At 35.0% G+C, this 19,580-nt stretch overlaps 3 protein-coding genes and 4 pseudogenes across 7 annotated transcripts, besides 4 other annotated features; 4 read left to right on the top strand and 3 right to left on the bottom strand.

Annotated features, from left to right (window-relative positions):
• Positions 1-1,493: part of a mobile genetic element that runs on past the window's edge.
• Positions 805-1,493: a terminal%2Cinverted (terminal inverted repeat of Maverick-1C transposon ID:TVAGG3_1043020).
• A 1,544-nt stretch (positions 1,494-3,037) lies between these two features.
• Positions 3,038-10,571: a mobile genetic element.
• On the top strand, positions 4,444-4,845 carry TVAGG3_1043010 (uncharacterized protein; the record flags this gene model as incomplete). Its single annotated transcript, XM_051255583.1, has 1 exon — positions 4,444-4,845. One exon carries the CDS (start codon positions 4,444-4,446, stop codon positions 4,843-4,845), a length of 402 nt encoding a protein of 133 aa, XP_051081157.1.
• Positions 5,664-5,901, top strand: TVAGG3_1043000 (annotated as a pseudogene). Its single transcript has one exon. A coding segment is annotated over exon 1 (238 nt).
• TVAGG3_1042990 lies at positions 7,757-8,002 on the top strand (annotated as a pseudogene). The gene has a single exon. A coding segment is annotated over exon 1 (246 nt).
• Positions 9,636-10,571, bottom strand: TVAGG3_1042980 (organellar and viral DNA polymerase type B; the record flags this gene model as incomplete). The annotated part of the gene is made up of 1 exon (XM_051255582.1): positions 9,636-10,571. One exon carries the CDS (start codon positions 10,569-10,571, stop codon positions 9,636-9,638), a length of 936 nt encoding a protein of 311 aa, XP_051081156.1.
• A 1,536-nt stretch (positions 10,572-12,107) lies between these two features.
• On the bottom strand, positions 12,108-12,365 carry TVAGG3_1042960 (uncharacterized protein; the record flags this gene model as incomplete). The annotated part of the gene is made up of 1 exon (XM_051255581.1): positions 12,108-12,365. The coding sequence occupies one exon, from the start codon at positions 12,363-12,365 to the stop codon at positions 12,108-12,110; it is 258 nt and encodes an 85-aa protein (XP_051081155.1).
• Positions 12,366-12,796: 431 nt separating this feature from the next.
• Positions 12,797-13,104, top strand: TVAGG3_1042950 (annotated as a pseudogene). The gene has a single exon. A coding segment is annotated over exon 1 (308 nt).
• A 113-nt stretch (positions 13,105-13,217) lies between these two features.
• Positions 13,218-19,494: a mobile genetic element.
• TVAGG3_1042940 lies at positions 16,398-16,982 on the bottom strand (annotated as a pseudogene). The gene has a single exon. A coding segment is annotated over exon 1 (585 nt).
• Positions 19,495-19,580: the final 86 nt, after the last annotated feature.

Genomic DNA, 19,580 nt, shown 5'->3' with positions numbered 1-19,580 from the left:
TGAAGTTAGTACTTGGTGTTAGTGTTGGAGTTTGTGTTTGTTGTTAGTGAGAGAATAAATTAAATCATGAACTTTGCCATGGTCTCTGTCCCTAGTAGTTTTCATTAAGTTCTGGAAATAATGAAAGTCATAAACTTTGCCATGGTCTCTGTCCCTAGTAGTTTTCATTATCTCACAGAGTTAATGAAAGTCATACTTTCTATCAGATGAAGCATGCAAATGAACATAACGAAAGTTAGTGAGTTTGCCACGAGTTATGAATAAAATATTGGCATATTAGATGAGATAGTTGATGAAACAGATGAAGATAAATTAAATCTTGGACTTTGCCACACTCTGTCCCTAGTTCCTCAAAATCCTTGACAACGTTGCTTAGAAATTTTGGTTCAAAACCTCATCTAATTTTAATCTGTTATGCTACCTGTTAAGTTTCGCGAGATTATAAATGTCATGGAGTTATATAAAAAGGAGGGACAGCTAGGGACACTGGAAGTACTTGTAAGGCTATCTGTTAAGATTGTATGAAATACTAAAAGTCATGAAATCCATTATCGCTGTGCTAGCTTCACCTTAGAGTAAAATGACGACTAAAGTCACTGAAGCAATGAAACAAAAGTTTTTGGTAGAATACATTAAATCAGGAATTATTCCAGAAGGTTTTTACGTTCATACTATGAAGGATGGTAGAGTTCAGTTTAGAAAGATAAAGCAACCATTAGATAGAGAAGGAATTTTGAGAAAGATTAAACTTCATGAGGCCAACATTGCTGAACTTAAGAAGAAGTTAGAAGAGTTGGAGAAAGGAAGAGAGTTATAAAGCAATGAATTCAACAGGTTAGAAAAGAGGTTAGATATCGGGTTAGATCTAACCTTCTAACATAAACATTATTTTTGTGCTATGTTTTCATACGTGTGCGGGTGGTGATATCATTAATTTTTAAGTTTATTTTTTATTTTATTTTTATTTTATTTGGATGTAATGACAGAACAAAAGCAACTCATACAAATCAAAACATATAACAAACATACATTTAAACATTTATTCTTCCTTCCTGAGCATAACATGTTCTTTCAAATACATCCGAGACCAGTTGACTTTTCATTGACTGTTTATAAAGATAGAAATAGTTATATCATTAAACCATACGATGACGAAGGTAAGTTATGTAAATTGTACGTTAAGAAGTTAGAGAAAGTTTATGGCTTCAAGTATGACTACAATAGGGTTAACACTGATGATGAAGATATTGAGGAAAATTTATGAGAACATTAGTGAAGTCGTTAGTGAGAACGATAGTGAGAACGTTTATTTTTACATTAGTGAGTTCGTTAGTGAAGTGAAGTGGTTGGCGGCTTTGTAAATATTTAAGGTTAAGTTAGTGTTGTCGTTTGTGTTGTAAAATATACGTTAACGGTTTTGTAAAGTGTCAAATTCACAAGTATTGGGTAAAGTGGAACGCAGTGCCATCATACCCAAGACTTGTATACTAACTCTTGTAAAAGTTTTCCCTGTTCAAATTTCTCATACATACGTTTTTCTTTGTTATAGTATCGAACTTCAAAACCGACCGTAAATGGGAAACCATGTATGGCTTCTGAAATGAACTTCATTCTACGAAAGCCAATAGCTTTTGTGACAGATGGGTCTCTTAGCCATCTTAATGGGTAGTCAAAACGATAGCCTTCATGCTTTACGGTCTCTGTCTCAAACTTTTGACCGACATTAGTAAAAAGTTCATCTAATGGTTTAGTTGTAGCAACTCTTGAATTTTCTTTTTCTATTGAAAGCATATTTTATCTAGAATAAAAATGTCAAATGAAACAGCGTCTATGAGAGAAATACAACACAACCGACAACTCATTATGCAAGCTCTAAATAAGAACACAACAAACTTTTCAAACTATTCTAAGATATCTGAGTCATTGAAAGAAGGAAACTTAAAACTGACATTAAACCCAATGACAGATGAGTTTCTGTTTCAAGACAATAAGAACCATACTGTCTGTATAAATCCAACAAAAGGAACTTTAAACGAGAAACCTATAAATGAACTTCTTTTTGAAAGCAGATGTTGACAACAAAGCTGACAAAGAATATGTAGACGATGCAATAGCAAAAGAAGAAGAAAGAGCTAACAATGCTTATGCAACAAAAGAACATACTCATCCTGAACTAGCAGACAAAACATATGTTGACAATAAAATGTCAAGTGAAGTGACAAGAGCTGAAAACGAATATTCTAAAAAGACTCATACACATTCTATATCTGAAATAACAGACTTACAAGAAACCTTAAACAGTAAAAGTGCCGTTGGACATACACATACCATTGCAAATATTACAAACTTACAAGAAACCTTAAACAGTAAAAGTGCCGTTGGACATACACATACATCTTCTGAAATAACAGACTTAAACGTTAGCCTTGAAAAGAAAGCAGATAAAACATATGTCAATGAAATATACCAAAGTTTAGTTGGAACAAAAAATATTGAAACTATTGTTGGTGACTTTTCTTTCAATGAAGAAAACAAATATTTTAGATGGGAGTTTGTACACTCCTTAAAAAATGGTATACGGTGGAAACTCATTCCGAAAAATAACAATGAAATGTATGTAAGCTATATAAAGAATGATGGTACACAAGTTAAAGTTCCATTAGACAACAACTGCTACTTAAACTTATATGGAGACGAACAAAAGAAATATTTCCGAGTTTATGAAATGGCAGATATGACATTGCCTGACCCAGCTCCAGCACCATATTATTATGACTATGTAGATGACGAAGGAGGACTACATGCAGATGAACAAAAGCAAACATTATATTTAGATTATTATAGATATAAAAGATATAATGCAATAGAAAAAACGAGAATAGTATATTATTATATAGATGACAGAAATAAATATTATAGTCAAGATTTTACCTACCCTGAAAACATAAGATTATATTATAAAAAATATTCTTACACAAACCAGAAGAAACCTGAAATAGTTGCACTATATTTTAAGTTCAAAAGAGACAATCCTATAATATCTCATATGTTTGATTTAATGAACCCAGTAGGTTCTATTTATACATCTATGGAAGCAAGAGGTCCTCAAGTAATGTTTGGTGTTGGTGCATGGGAACAAATAGTCGACAGGTTTTTGTATTGTGCAAACTCTTCAAAGGAAACAGGAGGTTCGAAGAAAATTACTGAAGCAAACCTTCCACCGCACACTCATACAGGAACTACAAACTTTTCTGGCGACCATAGTCACTCATTAAGAGACCATCCATTATACAACTCAGAATATTATGCTGGCAATGACGTTTTATCTCCAGATTATAACCATTCAGCAAAAAAGACTTTTCGACCAACTGAACCAGGAGGAAATCATACACATACTTTCACAACAAATCCAACAGGCTTGGGTAAAGAATACATGCCACCTTACATGACAGTTTACGCATGGTATAGAATTGCTTAGTCGTCATTTTCAACTTCTTTAGCATATTCGTCAGGAGTTGTCTTATATTTGTTAGGAACTGTCTTTGAAAGTATACCACCTTGAACTTTGACAAGTTTGAAAAACGGGTCTGACAATAGTCGTTTTTCTTCTGCTTGCAGTCTGTACATTTTGCCATGTTTGCCTAAAACTTCATAATATTCTCTTGTATACTTTCTTCTATTTTTACGAACACGAATGTGAGTACCTGTCGGGTTCCCATTGTTGTCATAGTCAATAGTATTTTCATATGGGTCGCGTTTAGGTATTTCTATTTTTACTTTGTCACCTTTCTGAAGTTTGAAGCCCGGCATTCTTTCTTGTTTGTCTCTTTGACTAAATTATTAAATATATAGTCTTTCTCTAAGTCAGGGTTTTTTCATTTCTTCGGGGAGTGGTTTCCCAAACCTTTTGTTTACGGCTATTGTAAATATTTAAACTTGTCTCATCTTTGCCATGGAGAAGTGTCTATATTTTGTCGTCATATGACATTTCATTTGCTTCACCACCTTGTGGTTGTTAAGTCTCTTAACATTTTTATACAACCGTCAATGACACCAAGAGCAGAATGGTTTTGGTCGACAATGAAATATTGGTTTACATTTTTTGAACGCAGATAGTTTTTTACATCATCTGATTTGAAAGAACTTTCACAGTCAGATGTCAGTTTTGTTGGGTGGTATTTGTCAACGAATATTGTCAAAGCTGCTAAGATATCTAAAATAGCTTTGGACTGTAATGGTATGGCTTCACAGTATCTTGTGTTTTGACCGACAAATATTAGCCATATGGAGGTCCATCTGTTCTAACTCTCGGAATGTTTTCCAAGATATCCATAAACCAAGCATTTGGTGTTGAACTAAAGATTTTTTACCATGAGTGCTTTCTTTGTCGCTTAGAAACATAGGGGTCCTTGTTTGGATTCGTCATTTTTTATCCTATAAGAAATGGGTTTATTTGGCGCATTAGCAGGAGTTGCATCCAGATTTTTGCCCGCAGTGGGAACAATAGCCAGAGGTGTATTTGGAGTTGGAAGGAAGATTTTGAGTACATTAGGTATACTTAAAGAGAAAGCACAACCTATTATACAAACTGTACAGAAAGGTTGGGATGTAGCACGAGATGCAACAAATCTTATTCCAAATCCTGAAACAAGAGGAAAAGTTCAAGGATGGATGGACAATGTAGGAAGACAAGCAGGAAACTATTATAACAAAGCAAATGACTACTATAACCAAGCAGGACACTATATGGACCAAGGTGAAAGATTCTTTAACAGAGGATATAACCATGCACAACAGTGGGTAAACAATAACCAACCTCAACCGCCTCAAACGTGGGGAATGTAAAGTTTTTTACTGAGATGAAAGAACAATACAGCATTGAGACAAATGGGTCAAGATGGATTTGTCGGCTTCCAGCAGTTACACAACGTGTTTGTCAAGTTCTTCCTATACCTCAGGAAGTTTTAGACCGACTTAAAAAACAACAACAACCAGTTGAAAACAAACCAAACTAAAATTTTTTTACTGAGATGAAATGACCGAAGAAGTTGAAACGGTAGATTTGACACCACAAACAAAAAGTCAGAACCATTGTCAAAACCTGTCAAAGAACTTACAGATGAAGAGAAAAATTCAATAATAGAAAGTGCCAGGTCTGGAAATACAAACCCTAACTACAAAGTCACTTTTCATAAAAATGGAACGGCTAGTATCTCAAAAAGAAACAGTCTCTCACAAATAAAATATTGAAGTCTGAAGGAGCTTTCGAGACAACAGAATGGAAAAGTTTACTTCACTGACCAACAGTTCATTATAGAACATCTCATTGACTTAGAGTCGAAATATTCTAAACTTTACAACAAACACAAAAAGTTGAAAGGAAAACAAAAACAAATGGCATATGATATTTATGAAGATGTTGACGACACAACTGTTCCTGCAAGTGAAGTAAAGTCAGAGGAACCGAAAGTGACGAAAAACCGATAGAAGAAGAAAAACCAAAAACTGAAGATAAACCAAAACCAAAGTTTAGTTTGGAAACTAAACCAAGTCAACCTTCATTAGCTGGTATGGGTTGGCGTCAAAGACTTATGGCAGCAGGCGGTTATAGTAAAGTAAAGAAAAAAATATTTTTTTATTTTTATAAAAATGTCCCATATAGAATGGATAGAAAATCTGCTAGAATAAAAGCAGAGTTGCAAAGATATGGTTGGGAGAGTTTCGAAGAATTTTAAATATAGGAAGGGAAGACCCATAAAAGTCTATGACAAATTGTCTGGTCTGACCTACGAAATGGATTTGGAAACAGCACGTGCAAATTATCCAAACAGACTAGAGAGGTTAGAAGAAGAACGTCTTATGGACATGCCTTTCGATGTTAGTGAACATTGCATGAAGTAAAAATTTATTTTTAAAAAAGTGACATTTTTTTATTTTATTTGAAATGTACGCTGAGTTTGTTGGAGAAGACCGTTGGGAAACTTGTTGTTAGATGAGAAATATGAAATGGCATACCATTTTAAAACAATATATTTTTACATATATAAATGCTTCAGGTTGAAAACAAGAACAAAAGTAGCAGATACAAAACCGTTAGACTATATCTTTACAAATGCTGGTAGGACTATTTCAGATGAAGAAATTTCATCCCGAGTATACAGGTTTGACTATCCAATTCGTTGGCTTCAAAGTCTTCAGATGCAAAGGCAATAGGATTTAGAAGAGTTTTGTTTTCAAATAGAACTAACGCATTTATGTTCGCAGTATATTTTCATGGGCAGTATAAAGGTTCTGATGGTCTAATAGACAAATTTGACGAAATGAGAATCTTTACAGTTCGTTCAGACGAAGTCTTGAGAAAACTCTAAATGACTTTCAAACTCAAATGAACAAATATTATTGGGAATTTCAAGAAAAATACGACTCTTTACTAAATGGAACATACTATCTGAAACTAGAATATGACAAGATGAACTCCACCGTTTCATTTCAAAAGATTGAAATTAACCCTCCAAGAGATACAGAGTTTTTATATTGGAAAGTAGACAAACGTTCTTGGGCACAATTTCTTCGGTTACTAAACCAGAACGAACCATTACCACCAGATGGTCCATTTAAATTATACTTCCACCAGCAGATTTGACAGTTTATAGAAACGTGTTTGACCCTCAAAATGTTATGTGTCATGCAAGTTTCAGTTCAAGCAACAATAGTTTTCTATGTATGGTAAGGACTTTTATGACTTTGCTTCTAAATTCTACGAACCACCTAGTAACAGTTTCTCTGACTTTCAAGTTTGGTTCACAACAAATGGTGTGCAACATATTATTCCATTGTACTATGACTTTTAGCTCGAATTGTCTTTCATATATAACTACGGAAAAGTGCTGAAAAAAGTATTGAATGTGAAGATATTAGAAAATAACATTTTTTCTAACATCGTAAAAACTCATGAAAACAATTTATTTTTGACACTTTCACAAAAAACATAAAAAAGTGAAGTTAAACGTTAAGGTTTACTGAACTGGTTGGATGTCGCCTTCACAGGTTATGTAGAACGGCTGACCCGAGAAGTGGAACAGTGCTCTGAGAATTTGTATAATTCGTGGAATTGGACTCTCTCTGTTTGGAAGTAGTATCCAAGGACGCTTGCAAAGAACTTTATAATGGCTTCCTTCTTTGCTTGCTTTATGTCGTCGTAGGCTGTCCCGTCTGGTATTTGAATTGGAATTCCAGTCGAAATCTCGAGATTCAAGCAGCCCTTCCAGAATAGTGGTGAACTTGACCTTGGGCTTCATGACTTGCGCAAGTACTGCTTAACAAGCTCGTTAATTTAAATTAGGTAAACTGCCTCATCTAATGGCTCGATGTTGTCCATTGCACTGCTTCAGAACAATACTTGTACTTTTTCAGAACAATACTTGCACTGCTTCAGAACAATACTTGTACTTTTTCAGAACAAGACTTGCACTGCTTCAGAACAATACTTGTACTTTTTCAGAACAATACTTGTACTTTTTTCAGAACAAATTTCCCGTAAAAGCTCTCAATTTGAGAGAAAAATTTTCTGTTTCAGAACAATACTTGTACTTTTTCAGAACAATACTTGTACTTTTTCAGAACAATACTTGCACTGCTTCAGAACAATACTTGTACTTTTTTCAGAACAATACTTGCACTGCTTCAGAACAATACTTGTACTTTTTCAGAACAAGACTTGCACTGCTTCAGAACAATATTGTACTGTTTCAAGACAATGTCCGACGTACCACCAACCCAGTCCATTCCCAAACCAGAGGAACCTAAAGCACCACAACAGTCTCATCAGCCTATGCCTTACTTCCCCAACCCTTGGTTGTTCCAGCAAGCTCCACCCCAGCAATTCCAATCTCAGTCCAGAGAGACCAAGACTTCGAAGAAGGTCTGAAACCGTTTACGCAAAGAGTATGCTACAGCTCCAATTGAGAGAAAGTTGTTCCCGGACCAAAAATATATTTTTAGGGTAGAAGGTTAGATCTAACACGTTTTCTAACCCGTTTTCTACCCTCATGAATTTTCATGACTTCTTCGTAAACTAAACGTAAATGTTTTGTGAAGAATATAGCAACCGCCGGAATTCAGACGGTTGCTTTTTATACAAAATTCATGCGGGAAATTCTTGAGTTTTGGTTGAAAGAATACGGTGGAGCCAAAAGTGGCTCGACCTCAAAACAAGCATTTTATGAGCTTACAAAGGGTGTTATGAATGAATTCAAAGGTATTTGCATACATCCTGACCTCGTTCATTTTGTTCCCGGACCAAAAATATAATTTAGGGTAGAAGGTTAGATCTAACCTCTTGAATTTGTCATGAATTTTCATGAATTTTCCCGAAATAAAAAATAAAGTTAGTTTTATTTTTCATTTTGTATGTAAGATATGATTTCAGGGATTTTTTTGACGAAGTGTCAATGTTCACTTCGTCAAAAAATAACAGTTATCTAATGAAAAAGTGTCATGACTTCTTCGTAAATGTTTTGTCAAACATGAACGTAAATGTTTTGTCAAGACTTCTTCGTACATGCTTTGTCATGACTTCTTCGTAAATGTTTTGTCAAGACTTCTTCGTAATGAGTGTAAAGGACCCAAAAATAAAGTTTAGGTGAAGTGGTGAGATCTCACCTGTTTTTTCACCTGTTTTTTCACCCTCTTGAATTTTCATGAATTTCCTTAAGATAGAAAAAATAAAGTTAGTTTTATTTTGTATTTTTTGTATGTAAGATATGATTTCAGGGATTTTTTTGACGAAGTGTCAATGTTCACTTCGTCAAAAAATAACAGTTATCTAATGAAAAAGTGTCATTTTTTGTATTTTTTTGTATGTTAGATATGATTTCAGGGATTTTTTTGACGAAGTGTCAATGTTCACTTCGTCAAAAAATAACAGTTATCTAATGAAAAAGTGTCATGATTTCATCGTAAATGTTTTGTCATGACTTCTTCGTAAATGTTTTGTCGAAACTTCATCGTACATGCTTTGTCAAGACTTCTTCGTACATGTTTTGTCATGACTTCTTCGTAAATGTTTTGTCGAAACTTCATCGTACATGCTTTGTCAAACATGAACGTAAATGTTTTGTCAAGACTTCTTCGTAAATGTTTTGTCAAGACTTCTTCATGAATGTTTTGTCAAGACTTCTTCGTACATGCTTTGTCATGACTTCTTCGTAAATGTTTTGTCATGACTTCTTCGTAAATGTTTTGTCATGACTTCTTCGTAAATGATTTGTCAAGACTTCTTCGTACATGCTTTGTCATGATTTCATCGTAAATGTTTTGTCATGATTTCATCGTAAATGTTTTGTCATGACTTCTTCGTAAATGTTTTGTCATGACTTCTTCATCGTAATGAGCGTAAAGGACCCAAAAATAATGTTTAGGTGAAGAGGTGCGATCTCACCTGTTTTTTCACCTGTTTTCTCACAAGCGTTTTACATGGTAAACGTTATTTTTGGAATTTTGTGAAAACTCAACGGTTTGACACAAGCCCTAAAAATTATTTTACTCAGAATTTTATACAGAATTCGGCAAAAATAATGTTTAGGTGAAGTGGTGCGATCTCACCTGTTTTTTCACCTTTTTTCTCACCTGTTTTTTCACAAGCGTTTTACATGAATTGTACGATGTATATTTGAAATCCTAAACAGTTTTGTAGCTTCTATTTCTTCGCTGAGGATATCGAATGTTTTAACGATACCGAAAGTTTCTTTATACTTCTTCTTGACGTCAGATAGAAGGAAATCTTCTGCTGTTGGATAGTTTTTGTTCAGAAATTCTAACATGTCCATTTTATCTTCTGCTGGCTTTTCTGCTTCTTTCTTTAAATCTGCATAGTCGTTTCTCATACGTTCTATCTCTTTGACGGAGTAGTTATATTTCCTCATTGCCGCTTTACATTTAGAACATTGCGGGTTCATTTTTGCGTTATATTCTGAAACCTTACCTGCTAGAACAACTAAGGCGTCAATTGCTCTCTTCATCTCAAAAGCTGCTGGTTTTATCTGTTCATTCCATACCTTACCTCTTCTATCTTTATCTCTTATCTGCCATACACATTCAGCAACTAACGAAACAAAGTTGTCGTAGGTCTTAAATTCTTCGGATTTGTAAAGGTCAGAAATATTTTTATAAACCATGTCGCAATCTTTGTCCATAACCTTATGGTTGCAATGAAATCCAAGGAATTCAGAATTTACCTTTCGTATGAACTTCTTTATTTCTACTGAGTCAGTTGCTTTGACTTCTATTTCATCGAATTCAGGAATAGTGAGTTTTTGTTGCTGAATTTCAGGCAATTTGGGTAAATGGTCAATAATGTCCTGCATTTCATAAAGATACTGTTCATTTGTTTCATCTTTCGCACTACAGTCTAAATTACATGTTAAAAGTTCCTGCTTTATCTTCTGGATTTTTGTTTCGAAAGTATATGAAGAAGGAATGAAGCTTTTCATCTCTACTAACATAGATGTTGGATTCATGACTAACGAGTTTGGTGCTGTTGTTTGAAGTGTTGTTGTGCCGATTGTTGACATTTCTGTTCTTACATACAAAATAAAAAAAATAAAAAAAATAAAACTAACTTTATTTTTTATTTCGGGAAAATTCATGAAAATTCAAGAGGTGAAAAAACAGGTGAAAAAGGAGGTGAGATCGCACCACTTCACCTAAACATTATTTTTGGGTCCTTTACGCTCATTACGATGAAGAAGTCATGACAAAACATTTACGAAGAAGTCATGACAAAACATTTACGATGAAATCATGACAAAACATTTACGATGAAATCATGACAAAGCATGTACGAAGAAGTCTTGACAAATCATTTACGAAGAAGTCATGACAAAACATTTACGAAGAAGTCATGACAAAGCATGTACGAAGAAGTCTTGACAAAACATTCATGAAGAAGTCTTGACAAAACATTTACGAAGAAGTCTTGACAAAACATTTACGTTCATGTTTGACAAAGCATGTACGATGAAGTTTCGACAAAACATTTACGAAGAAGTCATGACAAAACATGTACGAAGAAGTCTTGACAAAGCATGTACGATGAAGTTTCGACAAAACATTTACGAAGAAGTCATGACAAAACATTTACGATGAAATCATGACACTTTTTCATTAGATAACTGTTATTTTTTGACGAAGTGAACATTGACACTTCGTCAAAAAAATCCCTGAAATCATATCTAACATACAAAAAAATACAAAAAATGACACTTTTTCATTAGATAACTGTTATTTTTTGACGAAGTGAACATTGACACTTCGTCAAAAAAATCCCTGAAATCATATCTTACATACAAAAAATACAAAATAAAACTAACTTTATTTTTTCTATCTTAAGGAAATTCATGAAAATTCAAGAGGGTAGAAAACAGGTGAAAAAACAGGTGAGATCTCACCACTTCACCTAAACTTTATTTTTGGGTCCTTTACACTCATTACGAAGAAGTCTTGACAAAACATTTACGAAGAAGTCATGACAAAGCATGTACGAAGAAGTCTTGACAAAACATTTACGATGAAGTCTTGACAAAACATTTACGTTCATGTTTGACAAAACATTTACGAAGAAGTCATGACACTTTTTCATTAGATAACTGTTATTTTTTGACGAAGTGAACATTGACACTTCGTCAAAAAAATCCCTGAAATCATATCTTACATACAAAATGAAAAATAAAACTAACTTTATTTTTTATTTCGGGAAAATTCATGAAAATTCATGACAAATTCAAGAGGTTAGATCTAACCTTCTACCCTAAATTATATTTTTGGTCCGGGAACAAAATGAACGAGGTCAGGATGTATGCAAATACCTTTGAATTCATTCATAACACCCTTTGTAAGCTCATAAAATGCTTGTTTTGAGGTCGAGCCACTTTTGGCTCCACCGTATTCTTTCAACCAAAACTCAAGAATTTCCCGCATGAATTTTGTATAAAAAGCAACCGTCTGAATTCCGGCGGTTGCTATATTCTTCACAAAACATTTACGTTTAGTTTACGAAGAAGTCATGAAAATTCATGAGGGTAGAAAACGGGTTAGAAAACGTGTTAGATCTAACCTTCTACCCTAAAATATATTTTTTGGTCCGGGAACAACTTTCTCTCAATTGGAGCTGTAGCATACTCTTTGCGTAAACGGTTCAGACCTTCTTCGAAGTCTTGGTCTCTCTTGGACTGAGATTGGAATTGCTGGGGTGGAGCTTGCTGGAACAACCAAGGGTTGGGGAAGTAAGGCATAGGCTGATGAGACTGTTGTGGTGCTTTAGGTTCCTCTGGTTTGGGAATGGACTGGGTTGGTGGTACGTCGGACATTGTCTTGAAACAGTACAAATATTGTTCTGAAGCAGTGCAAGTCTTGTTCTGAAAAAGTACAAGTATTGTTCTGAAGCAGTGCAAGTATTGTTCTGAAAAAGTACAAGTATTGTTCTGAAGCAGTGCAAGTATTGTTCTGAAAAAGTACAAGTATTGTTCTGAAAAAGTACAAGTATTGTTCTGAAACAGAAAATTTTTCTCTCAAATTGAGAGCTTTTACGGGAAATTTGTTCTGAAAAAGTACAAGTATTGTTCTGAAAAAGTACAAGTATTGTTCTGAAGCAGTGCAAGTCTTGTTCTGAAAAAGTACAAGTATTGTTCTGAAGCAGTGCAAGTATTGTTCTGAAAAAGTACAAGTATTGTTCTGAAGCAGTGCAATGGACAACATCGAGCCATTAGATGAGGCAGTTTACCTAATTTAAATTAACGAGCTTGTTAAGCAGTACTTGCGCAAGGTCATGAAGCCCAAGGTCAAGTTCACCACTATTTCTGGAAGGGCTGCCTTGAATCTCGAGATTTCGACTGGAATTCCAATTCAATACCAGACGGGACAGCCTACGACGACATAAAGCAAGCAAAGAAGGAAGCCATTATAAAGTTCTTTGCCAAGCGTCCTTGGATACTACTTCCAAACAGAGAGAGTCCAATTCCGAATTATACAAATTCTCAGAGCACTGTTCCACTTCTCGGGTCAGCCGTTCTACATAACTGTGAAGGCGACATCCAACCAGTTCAGTAAACCTTAACGTTTAACTTCACTTTTTTATGTTTTTTGTGAAAGTGTCAAAAATAAATTGTTTTCATGAGTTTTCTACGATGTTAGAAAAAATGTTATTTTCTAATATCTTCACATTCAATACTTTTTCAGCACTTTTCCGTAGTTATATATGAAAGACAATTCGAGCTAAAAGTCATAGTACAATGGAATAATATGTTGCACACCATTTGTTGTGAACCAAACTTGAAAGTCAGAGAAACTGTTACTAGGTGGTTCGTAGAATTTAGAAGCAAAGTCATAAAAGTCCTTACCAATACATAGAAAACTATTGTTGCTTTGAACTGAAACTTGCATGACAATAACATTTTGAGGGTCAAACACGTTTCTATAAACTGTCAAATGCTGGTGGAAGTATAAATTTAAATGGACCATCTGGTGGTAATGGTTCGTTCTGGTTTAGTAACCGAAGAAATTGTGCCCAAGAACGTTTGTCTACTTTCCAATATAAAAACTCTGTATCTCTTGGAGGGTTAATTTCAATCTTTTGAAATGAAACGGTGGAGTTCATCTTGTCATATTCTAGTTTCAGATAGTATGTTCCATTTAGTAAAGAGTCGTATTTTTCTTGAAATTCCCAATAATATTTGTTCATTTGAGTTTGAAAGTCATTTAGAGTTTTCTCAAGACTTTCGTCTGAACGAACTGTAAAGATTCTCATTTCGTCAAATTTGTCTATTAGACCATCATGACCTTTATACTGCCCATGAAAATATACTGCGAACATAAATGCGTTAGTTCTATTTGAAAACAAATCTTCTAAATCCTATTGCCTTTGCATCTGAAGGACTTTGAAGCCAACGAATTGGATAGTCAAACCTGTATATTCGGGATGAAATTTCTTCATCTGAAATAGTCCTACCAGCATTTGTAAAGATATAGTCTAACGGTTTTGTATCTGCTACTTTTGTTCTTTGTTTTTCAACCTGAAGCATTTAATATATGTAAAAATATATTGTTTTAAAATGGTATGCCATTTCATATTTCTCATCTAACAAACAAGTTTCCCAACGGTCTTCTCCAACAAACTCAGCGTACATTTCAAATAAAATAAAAAATGTCACTTTTTAAAAAATAATTTTTTACTTCATGCAATGTTTTATTTCTGTGCCGTCTTCAAGTATGCCCCAGTACTTACGCTTGGAGAGGACATGAACTTCGGAAAATACTTATCTAGCTTAAAACAGCCCATCTTTTCACTGACCATTCCATTTCAATGAGTTTGTTGTACCCTTCTTCGTTCGTCATGAGTGCGTCAATGTTCTCATAGTAAACCTTCACTTTGGATTTGACTTCGGAGAAGAATTTGTTGTAGTTGTCAAGTACTGCCTTTGCGAACTGAGGGTAAGACCAATGTTCGACAATAGGTTTTAATGTGGTTACTAAGCCACTTTGACCTTGAGTGAATTCGTACTTCAAAACAAAAGGAGAAACCTTTCAACAAAGTTGTCGACCTTCTCATAATGTTTACTCTTCATCTCTTGAGGTTTCTTAATGGAATATCCCCATGTCGAATTCATAAGCAATTTGAGTGTCATTGCAAGTTTGGGGTTTGAAGCTTTCCTAATATCATACAGTTTGTTGTATGACTTTTCAACTGTATAGTTCCTTCCGGGAACTCACCATCTTCGTTTGGAATTCCAGTCGGAATATATTTGGACAAACCTCATGTATGCAGCGTTAAGGTCGACATAGTATATCTTTTCATCTGAGTCGAACTTGTCGCAACCTTGGTCCAGTTTGTGGAAATTCAAGTGAGTCTCTTATCTTCTGAAAACTTCTCCTGTTATCTCATAAACATCGTCGAAGCAACCTGTTTCATATAAAACCTTCTGACCTAACTCAGATGCTCTCCAATACAATTTGACGTCAATTGGATGTCTCAATGGAAGTTTGTTTATAGCATCTTGAAGTTCTTGCAACCTCATTGGAAGTTCTTCTGGTTCAGGTTGGTATCCGAACAATCCAACTCCTTGTGGAATTGTGTACTTCTTTTGTACTAGAACTTTGTCTGGAACAACTTTTGGTCTTGCTAACAATGAAAAGTTTGTTTCGTCTTTTGGTACAAAAGTTTCTGTCAGCTTGTCATCTGGAATTGGTTCCAACAAACCTTTCTCGAAAAGAATGTTTACAGCTCTGACAATGTTGCACTGCCTTTTCCGAACAATGGGTTTGTAAGACTTTCGTTCAACATGAAGTGGTTGTGGACAATTGCAATCTTCAACCATGGTAAATTGAACTCAACAACATAGTCGTCATGTGAAGAACCTTTAGCTGTAGGTATGTTGACTCGGATATTGAAATTTGCCAACGGTGCAATTTTTGCCAATTGACCTCTGAGAATGTACCTTGTCTTCACACATGACTCAAGATACTTCATCTTCTCATCTGTAACAAGACCAGAGTTCTGAGACATGTAAGAATGCAAGTTCATTGACAATTGTTTCAATTGAATTGTAAATTCCATACCTTGTCAAGTCAATGTCAGACTTATTTATGACGGGAAGTATCCAGCATGTTGTCTGACTGCTTGAGGGTTAGGTTGGTACCATTCGAACTTGACACTTGCAATTCTTCAATTGCATTCAAAATGTCTGAGTCGGAGTCAACCATTTGTTCTCTCTTTGTAGTCTTGAAAGCGTCAAGAAGTTTTGCAGCTGTTTGTTCATTGCCATTTGCATAGTAAATGTGACCATCCAAATCTGTTTATGGTCAATCTGAGATTGTATCCTTTTTATTTCCGTCTTGTATGGCAGCAAGTACACCCATGAAGCCTTCTTTGTTCTTTCCTTCGTCAAAGTTTACTGTAAAGGTTTCGACCAGATGTAATTTGACTTCTAAACTTCACGATACTTTTCATATGCATATCTTGTTCTTTCCATGGGAGCATGACCATCCTCTGCACTACCTTTTTTCCTTCTCAAAGGATGCAATTGTTCGTCATGTTTCCAGTAGAAATCTGGCAAAGCCGTCGTGTCCTTCAACTTGAGGTTCACTAACATCGAAAGGCATGTCCATAAGACGTTCTTTTCTAACCTCTCTAGTCTGTTTGGATAATTGGCACGTGCTGTTTCCAAATCCATTTCGTAGCGAAGACCAGACAATTTGTCATAGACTTTTATGGGTCTTCCCTTCCTATATTTAAAATTCTTCGAAACTCTCCAACCATATCTTTGCAACTCTGCTTTTATTCTAGCAGACTTTCTATCCATTCTATATTGGGGGCATTTTTATAAAAATAAAAAATATTTTTTTCTTTACTTTCATAACCGCCTGCTGCCATAAGTCTTTGACGCCAACCCATACCAGCTAATGAAGGTTGACTTGGTTTAGTTTCCAAACTAAACTTTGGTTTTGGTTTATCTTCAGTTTTTGGTTTTTCTTCTTCTATCGGTTTTTCGTCACTTTTCGGTTTCTCTGACTTTACCTCACCTGCAGGAACAGTTGTGTCGTCAACATCTTCATAAATATCATATGCCATTTGTTTTTGTTTTTCCTTTCAACTTTTTGTGTTTGTTGTAAAGTTTAGAATATTTCGACTCTAAGTCAATGAGATGTTCTATAATGAACTGTTGGTCAGTGAAGTAAACTTTTCCATCTGTTGTCTCGAAAGCTCCTTCAGACTTCAATATTTTATTTGTGAGAGTCTGTTTCTTTTTTGAGATACTAGCCGTTCCATTTTTATGAAAAGTGACTTTGTAGTTAGGGTTTGTATTTCCAGACCTGGCACTTTCTATTATTGAATTTTTCTCTTCATCTGTAAGTTCTTTGACAGGTTTTGACAATGGTTCTGAACTTTTTGTTTGTGGTGTCAAATCTACCGTTTCAACTTCTTCGGTCATTTCATCTCAGTAAAAAATTTTAGTTTGGTTTGTTTTCAACTGGTTGTTGTTGTTTTTTAAGTCGGTCTAAAACTTCCTGAGGTATAGGAAGAACTTGAACAAACACGTTGTGTAACTGCTGGAAGCCGACAAATCCATCTTGAACCCATTTGTCTCAATGCTGTATTGTTCATTTCATCTCAGTAAAAAACTTTACATTCCCCACGTTTGAGGCGGTTGAGGTTGGTTATTGTTTACCCATTGTTGTGCATGTTATATCCTCTGTTAAAGAATCTTTCACCTTGGTCCATATAGTGTCCTGCTTGGTTATAGTAGTCATTTGCTTTGTTATAATAGTTTCCTGCTTGTCTTCCTACATTGTCCATCCATCCTTGAACTTTTCCTCTTGTTTCAGGATTTGGAATAAGATTTGTTGCATCTCGTGCTACATCCCAACCTTTCTGTACAGTTTGTATAATAGGTTGTGCTTTCTCTTTAAGTATACCTAATGTACTCAAAATCTTCTTCCAACTCCAAATACACCTCTGGCTATTGTTCCCACTGCGGGCAAAAATCTGGATGCAACTCCTGCTAATGCGCCAAATAAACCCATTTCTTATAGGATAAAAAATGACGAATCCAAACAAGGACCCCTATGTTTCTAAAGCGACAAAGAAAGCACTCATGTAAAAATCTTTAGTTCAACACCAAATGCTTGGTTTATGGATATCTTGGAAAACATTCCGAGAGTTAGAACAGATGGACCTCCATACTGGCTAATATTTGTCGGTCAAAACACAAGATACTGTGAAGCCATACCATTATGGTCCAAAATATTTTAGATGTGAAAACTGCTTTGACAATATTCGTTGACAAATACCATCCAACAAAACTGACATCTGACTGTGAAAGTTCTTTCAAATCAGATGATGTAAAAAACTATCTGCGTTCAAAAAATGTAAACCAATATTTCATTGTCGACCAAACCATTCTGCTCTTGGTGTCATTGACGGTTGTATAAAAATGTTAAAGAGACTTAAACCAACCACAAGGTGGTGAAGCAAATGAAATGTCATATGACGACAAATATAGACACTTCTCCATGGCAAAGATGAGACAAGTTTTAAATATTTACAATAGCCGTAAACAAAAAGGTTTGGGAAACCACTCCCCCGAAGAAATGAAAAAACAACCCGGACTTAGAGAAAGACTATATATTTAATAATTTAGTCAAAAGAGACAAACAAGAAAGAATGCCGGGCTTCAAACTTAAGAAAGGCGACAAAGTAAAAAATAGAAATACCTAAACGCGACCCATATGAAAATACTATTGACTATGACAACAATGGGAACCCGACAGGTACTCACATTCGTGTTCGTAAAATAGAAGAAGTAATAACAAGAGAATATTATGAAGTTTTAGGCAAACATGCAAAATGTACAGACTGCAAGCAGAAGATAAAACTACTATTGTCAGACCTCGTTTCAAACTTGTCAAAGTTCAAGGTGGTATACTTTCAAAGACAGTTCCTAACAAATATAAGACAACTCCTGACGAATATGCTAAAGAAGTTGAAAATGACGACTAAGCAATTCTATACCATGCGTAAACTGTCATGTAAGGTGGCATGTAGTCTTTACTTTGTCCCGTTGTTTGCGTATATCCCGAAACGCGATGTGTATGGTTTCCATCTCCCTGAGTGTCACCCCAGAAACAATTTATAGCAAACTGAACGTCGTCTTTAACATCATATCCTTTACCTTTTTTCATTGCTGACCAATCCCAAAATTTATGCTTATGCCAACCTGCTTGAGATGTACTTAAATCTATGTAGTGACTATGTGCAGGTAAATTTTCACCTGAAATCGTTTTACTTCCCCCTGTTTCCTTTGAAGAGTTTGCACAATACAAAAACCTGTCGACTATTTGAGTCCAAGTTCCAAAACCCAGAACTGTTTCTGGTCTGGTAGAGTTCATTGACGTATAAATAGAGCCTATAGGAATATAATGTTTTGAAGTATTTCTGTCTTTAATGTTTGAAGCTCTGTTTTGTCTGCTTTCTTGTCTAACATTGCGGGTAGTTCATATGCTTCAAAGTTTTCTGGATGACTTTTCAATGTTCCTGCAACTCTTATCTAAATTGTTAAGAGTATCTTTTACGCTTGTACTCGGATTTTCTAATGGTGCACTTGAACCAAGGTCAAAGTTCAATATTATGTCGTCTGCTGTAAAGGTTGTAAAACTTGTATGTGTATGAGTCTTATTTGCTTTCTTCTCTAACTCATCGTTAACATAAGTTTTATCTGCTTTAAGGTCTAAACATCCTGAAACCCATCCTGTATCGGCTTTAACTTTAAAAGTCTTCGATGTCCATTCATGGTACCAGTCAACCCTTTCTTTCATTTCGTTATCTTTTTCATCCACATATTCCTTATCCGCTTTCTTCACTAACACACTAGCCATAAGTCCCTTATCTACCTTATTTTCAAGGCTAACGTTTAAGTCTGTTATTTCAGATATAGAATGTATATGAGTCTTTTTAGAATATTCGTTTTCAGCTCTTGTCACTTCACTTGACATTTTACTGTCAACATATGTTTTTTGTCTGCTAGTTCAGG

Source organism: Trichomonas vaginalis, chromosome I (genome assembly GCF_026262505.1).
Source record: "Trichomonas vaginalis G3 chromosome I, whole genome shotgun sequence".
In the NCBI taxonomy this organism is placed as follows: Eukaryota; Parabasalia; order Trichomonadida; family Trichomonadidae; genus Trichomonas; species Trichomonas vaginalis.
Note: the sequence above shows the minus strand (reverse complement) of the source record. Positions and strands in the feature narration are given on the sequence as shown.